The sequence below is a fragment of the Callorhinchus milii genome, unplaced genomic scaffold, assembly GCF_018977255.1.
Source record: "Callorhinchus milii isolate IMCB2004 unplaced genomic scaffold, IMCB_Cmil_1.0 Scaffold16, whole genome shotgun sequence".
Taxonomy (NCBI): Eukaryota; Metazoa; Chordata; class Chondrichthyes; order Chimaeriformes; family Callorhinchidae; genus Callorhinchus; species Callorhinchus milii.
In genome coordinates, this window is record NW_024704757.1 from 2,571,176 (window position 1) to 2,577,953 (window position 6,778).

General features: G+C 39.6%; 1 protein-coding gene across 2 annotated transcripts in view; it reads left to right on the plus strand.

Annotated features, from left to right (window-relative positions):
• Nucleotides 1-6,778, plus strand: part of txndc11 (thioredoxin domain containing 11) — a 30,807-nt gene that overhangs the window by 21,073 nt on the left and 2,956 nt on the right. For both annotated transcript variants that reach the window (XM_007904900.2, XM_042340948.1), the window contains exons 10-11: nucleotides 2,037-2,149; nucleotides 2,959-3,039. In XM_007904900.2, coding sequence (XP_007903091.1) covers nucleotides 2,037-2,149; nucleotides 2,959-3,039 — 194 coding nt within the window. The remainder of the gene's footprint in view (nucleotides 1-2,036; nucleotides 2,150-2,958; nucleotides 3,040-6,778) is intronic.

Sequence of the window (6,778 nt, forward strand, 5' to 3'; positions counted from 1 at the left end):
CATTAATTTGGCATGAAAATACAGTGTAAATTGGGGATGAGGTGTGAGATTCAGAAGCAAATCACAGTGGAGAGCTGCTGAGATCATCTTGCAAAATTATCACTTCAATTCCAGCTGTATAAATGGGAATACGAGGCAAATAATCCTGAGGCTCAGACCTTCTAATTGATACACAAGTGCTCTACCTCTTGTACTTCTAGGTTGCCTAATGCAAGAGCCATGTTTTTATAAATAAGACTTTCAACACCTCTAAATCATTCATCAGCCTTTCCATCCAAAGGAAATCTGAAGTGATATGGGAAGTGGCGAGGTAGGTTCCAGCAAAGATACTCCAGTTATCTGAGGAGCTGTCAGCTCGTGAAGGGGTAAAGGGAGAAATTGCAGTGAATGCTCTGGCTAAGTCTGCATGCACCGCACGTTTCCAAAATCCGCTGAAGCAGTGGAAATATATTTGCATATATTCTTATTTTTGAAGGTATTATAGGAAATGTTCTGATCTAAAATTGTTGCAGTCATGAAGTGAATTTGTGCTGTAGCTTTCGCAAATACCGAATTCTTGTTATATTTTAATAGTGAAGGGTAAAAGATATTTATTTTTATGGTTTGGACCAGATCCGGAAAAGTGATTGGTGACTGACATCTTTTTTTTCCATGCTCGGAATGATCAATGAAATGATGGACTGTGCAGAATACTGTGCATGGAATATTAATATCCCACAGAGTTGGAAATGCATGAATAATTAATCCTTGGCATTTTCTTGTGGTCTTTCTGGAATAATGTATTAGGTCACACTTTTCAACCTTACATTTGTGGTAAAGCTAAGCAATTGTAATGCTGGATGTTAGAAAGCAAGAATGAAGCAAGCAGTGCAATTTTTTAAATAATGTTCAGATTTTTTTTCTTCATTGTTCCCAAAGAACATTGTGTATATTAAAAAAAATGACAAAATAAATATAGGAGGTGGGGAGACAGGCGACTTCACCCCCCCACTCCTTTCTCTCTCTCCTCCTCCATCTTCTCTCTCCCCCCACTCCCCCCGCCCACCCCACTTCGCACTGGTTAGGGAGAGAAGGTGGAATAAGAAAATGATGTTCTCTTAAGGCAATTGAGTTTAAACTAGAATAGTTACCAGCTCGACATCTCATTTCAACCCAGGTGTTTCCTTCCACAAATCTACTCTCTTTTTCTCTCTGATGCTACAGTGGAGTCCTGGGGGTTGGAGGTAGCGTCCTATGGATGAGACGTGGGTTTAAACCCCACAGGGGAACTTTAATTTCATGTGGACAGAGTCCTGCCCCCCTGTTCAAATTGAGTTTAAAATTCCCATGACAATGTTTGAAAAGAGTTTTACCCAATGTTCTGGCCAACAATGTGGGGTATTACTGTATGCGCATTGGCCACAGTATGCACCTATCAAAGTCACTTCACAGTGTAGACTGTGACACAAGGCTTTTGAGATGTGCTTCTGGTGCGAAAGATGCTATATCAATTGCAATGATTATTTATTATAATTTAACTGGAATATTTAATGACTTATCAATAATGACACACATTCTCTTTTTCTTCTCCATCTTTGTGCCCTTCATTGTGCACATAATTAATACTTTGTCTTTCGATGGCTAGGAGTTTTTTTTTAAAAAAATGATGTTCTCTTAAGGCAATTGGGGTGGGGGGAAGAATTTGGTAACAGCCTTTAGTCTTGGCTACCAAGATGTTGTTAACTTAAGAATTTGTACAGTTGGGTTTCTTTGAGTGTATTTTTTTTAAAAAAAACTAATAAGCAATTAAACCAGAATAAGTTTCTCATTTATACCTACATGTACGCACACACTCTAATCAGCATCACTGGACTGGAACATCTTAATTACCTATGATGTCTCATTGATCATTTTATCAGCAGCTTTCTTTAAACAAGACTGACCTCTGGCATTGCTCCAGTCATTAATGGATCAAACTTTTATTTGGGGATAGGGAGATGATTGGGAAGAAGGGGATCAATGCAGTTGTTTGATTTGTATAATATTTTCTGTTACAGAATGTCTTATTACTCTACTACACTCAGTGGTGTGGATTTTGCACTGTTCTGAATCACTTGTTTATTCAGGTTGCCATTCTCTTCCGTTCCAATAACAGAATTGCAATAGCCAGGTAAGAGAAAATTGTTTTATTTGTTAAATGCCAATTTTGAATCTTCCCACCTTCTCCCCACTTACCACCAGCAATGAAACCAATAAATCTGGTGTTCCCCAGTCTAATGTCAGCCTGGTAGCACTCTCACCTCTAATCCAGCACCTTGAACCTTGTATCGTCTGCAATACAATCTAGGGATATGCAATGTTTTGTGGGTGCCATACTTCAAATGAAACATTAAATCGAGCTCCAGTCTGCCTGTTCAGACAGGTATTAAAGATCCCATGGCACCACTCAAAAAGAGAAGGGAGTTTTTCCTAGTGTCCTGGTCAACAATCCTCCAAATAAAATTGGTCACTCACACCATGGCTGTTTGTGAGGATTCACTGTGCTTAAATATTATGTGGTCAGTTGAATGTACTTTTACAAAATACCACCTGAAAACATCCTTCATTAACTGACATAAACATGTCATATCTAGCCCTTGACATTCATCACTGGCTAGATATGACATGAATTTGAAAAATTGGTAGCACTTCAAAACAAGATTTTTTTAAGTCAGTCATAAAAGCTAACCTTTTAATCATCTTTGTATTAAAGTAATTATCTAAACACAACTATAAACAATTTCTAAATTGTTATGAACAATTGTGATGTCAGACATTGAGACCCACAAAGAGTTTACTTATTTAAATTCTGTACCTAGTTTAAGCATGTGTATTCTTGTTGAAAGCACAATGTGTTGCTTTGCAGTACTTAATGCTCACAGGACAAAAGACCCCTTTGTGTTTTTGTATTTGTCTCAGTTTTTGTCCTAATGCTTTCAGAATCAACGTGGCTAAAAATGACCTTCCTTGGGAATATATGGTCGACCATTTTCCAACCATTCTCTTTTTTCCAAGTATCAGGTAAGGCATCAACAAAACACCCACTATTTTGAATAGAATTTGGTCTTATTTTGAATTAAGGAAAGTGTGCAATACATCACTATATTCCACTGTTCCCCTACTCCCATTTTGATTCCACTGGTACTAGCACCCAACAGACTCACTTTCATATTCTCCCCTCTTCTAATCCACGTCACAGTTCCACTCCCTCTCCGTCTATGCATTATCTTCCAGCCCTATTCCTCCTGTATATGCTGTGCACTCTTCCAATACTGGTCTACTGTTCCTCACTCCTTCCACTCCACTTTGGGACGATCACAGATACAGGTCTTGACCTCGCTACTTTTCTACTTCACAGTGCTGCTTTGCCATCTAGGCTTTTATTTAAATGTCTGCTTTAAATGATGAATATCGATGACCTAATGAATCTTAGCAGTGTAAGGTGTGTGAATTAATGTATTCACCTGAATTAGTACAGTTGTATTATCATTGCTTTGTAGACAACAACAACAAGATTACATTTGTATAGCACCTTTCATAAGTGATCTGGACTTGGGTATAGCAAGCACTATTTCCAAGTTTGCGGACGACACAAAGTTAGGTAGGGTGGTAAACAGTGAGAAGGATAAGAGCCAACTGCAAGAGGACATAGACAGAATGGTAAAATGGGTGACACATGGCAGATGAGTTTCAATGTAGAGAAATGCAGAAGGAATGAGGGGAGGCAATACAGGCTGGTAATACAATCTTAAGGGGGGTAAAGGAATAGAGAGACCTGGGGGTGCAGGTAACTGAATCCTTGAAGGTGGCAGGACAGGGAGATAAAGCTGTAAAAAGGGCAAATGGGATTCTAGGCTTTATAAATAGGGGCATAGAGTACAAGAGTCAGGAGATTATGATTAACCTATAAACACTGGTTAGGCCTCAGTTAGAATACTGCGCCCAGTTGTGGGCACCACACTATAGGAAGGATGTTAAGGCATTGGAAAGGGTGCAGAGGAGATTTACGAGGATGGTACCAGAATGAGGGACCTTGATGATGAGGAAAGGCTGGAGAGGTTAGGATTATTCTCATTGGAGAAGAGAAGGTTACGAGGAGATCTAATAGAGGTCTTCAAAATCATGAGGGGATTTGATAGGTTAGAAAGGGAAAAACTATTTCCACTGGTGGGTGTGTCGGTAACTCAAGGTCATAGATTCAAAATAGTTTCTAAAAGAAGCCGAGGGGAGGTGAGAAGAAATTTTTTCACGCAGCGAGTTGGACATAGGCTGCAGAGTTCTGGATTATCTGTAGCCTGTGGAGGGAGGAGTTGGGAAGCAGGGCGTTTGCATAGTCGAACTTGGAGATGATGAATACATGAACAAGAGCTTCAGCGGCCTGAGGGGTGAGATAGTAGTGGAGTCGGGCGATGTTACGGAGGTGAGGGAAGGCAGAGCGGGTCATGGCTTGGTTGTGGGGAAGAAAAGACAGTTGAGGGTCGAACAAGACACCTCGGTTCCTGACTGGCTGGTGAGTTGAAGTGTGCAACCATGGAGGTTGATGGTGCCAGAGCCTGAGGTGCTGAGGCACTGACGCGAGCCAATAAGGAGAGCCTCAGTCTTGTTCACATTCAATTGTAGGAAATTTGCCCTCATCCATGACTTGATGTCCAATCTGACAGAACAGCAGTGGGCCTGGAGTTGAGGGTGGAGACAGAAAGATAGAGTTGGGTGTCATCCACATACATATGGAAGTTGACCCCATGTCTGCAGATGATGTCACCAAGGGGGAGCATGGAGATATTAAAAAGGAGAGGGCCAAGGACAGATCCCTGGGGGCCGCCAGACGTCACAGTGTGGGGGCTGGAGGAGAAACCATTTAACAAGTACTGATGTTAATTCTGCACTGTTGCGCTATCGGTGTCAGTTAGGACTCCAAGTGTTCAACTTTTTCCTGCAGGACAAAAGAGTGAAGACATGACCATCAGTCTTTATAATTGCTCTGATTTGCAGGAATTCTGAATGTAGTGTCACCAGTCTTCCATATGCGGCTAGAATAATGTGCTTGGCTCAAAGCCCTAACAATAGAATATTATTTCTTTAGCTTAGCTTTGTTTATAATGGCTTCACATTGATTTGAAACTTCCAGTGAATGATCACTAATCAGGCTCATATCATTTTCTTCATCCACATTTTATTACTGGATCTCCATCACGTACACATTTGTTGGAATATTCTAAGCTACATTACAGTACATTTGCCACACCTTGCATCCACTATTCTCAGATCATGACTGATGACTCAAGTGTAACTATATAAGCAGGGAAATCTTTATGTGTACGTGACATGTATTTCTGGAACTCTGAATGGTTTGAATACTTTTAAGCAGGCTGATGCTTTTCACACACATGTCAGACTAATTTAGAGAATACTTTTTAATTGATCCAAATCTTCTAGAATGCTTTTTATCTTGCTCATCATTTACCACTTCTCTTATGGAAAGTGTCAGCCTGGGTCAGTTAGTTAGCCCTCTTGCTTCTAAGTCAGACAGTTGTGGGTTTCTGTCTAAGCTGACACTGCAATGCAGTGTTGGAGGAGCACTGCAATTTTGGATGAGAAATTTGAACCCAAGTCCTGTCCTGGTGGGCATTAAATGTTCCATGTCACCATCCAAAAAGAGGAGGGAGTTTCTCCAACAATTAATCAGATTAAAATTAGTCATTCACTTCATGGCTGTTTGTGGGACATTGTTGTGAACAAATTGGCTATCACATTCAGTTGGATAGACTGAAATTTGAGTAGATTTTTATTCATGTTATTAAAGACCAAATTCAAGATTTGTGGTTTTCCTCTCCCTGTGTACAAACTGTTTTGTGGAAACTTTAAATTCGGCTTTTCGCTCTGTATTGTATATTGCAGAAGCAAAACGGCTTCATACTCACACTCAACGGTGGCATTTGTTAGTCACACTGAGTCACTACAACAGAACTAAAACTAAATTAATGGCTACTTCTGCCTGCTTTTTGGTAAGATAATACTGAATTAAACAAATAGTTTTACTTGTTAAAAGTAAGTATTAAATTCAGTGACCTGGCTTTACCATTACTGTGTCAGAAAACTCAAAAATGCAAAGTGAGACATGTCAAACACTTGTTGAACTTGACTGCAGAAGAACTGTTTCTCCAGCTGTTGCAGACGTTTGCACGAACAGCAGCTGTGGTAAATATTACATATTTGAGTTGGCTTCAAACCAACAACCTAAACTTTGAAGTGGTTTAAGATGAAACCATGACCCAGAAAATTGTTACAATAATTTTAAAAAGAAACAAATTCACGGAAAGTAAAATGCAGGTTAAGTGAATCGCGATTACCATTCTCTACAGGTATATAAAATTCACATGTTAGTTTTACCTTTATGCTATATAATGGGCAAAATTTAAACTCGTTCAGTTCTACAAAGAAGAAGTTATTGATGATCTTGCTTTGAACCAGATATCAGTAGATGTGCAAGAGTGCCAAGATGACTGTGAAGAGCATCTAGGATTCGATTCATTGCTCCCAGTGACTGAACCCCAGGCTTAACATCTTGACATCATATGATATAGTACATTAGTACCATATTGCTGGGTATATACTTTTTAGGGTGACTGGTTCTGATGGAAATACTGCTATCAGTAACAATTTAATTATCTATTCTGATCTTATGAAGATCATTGTGTGAAAATGCACTGCTTCTAACTGGCCATATACTGTTCTTGCGTACAGTACGCTATGTTTGAAT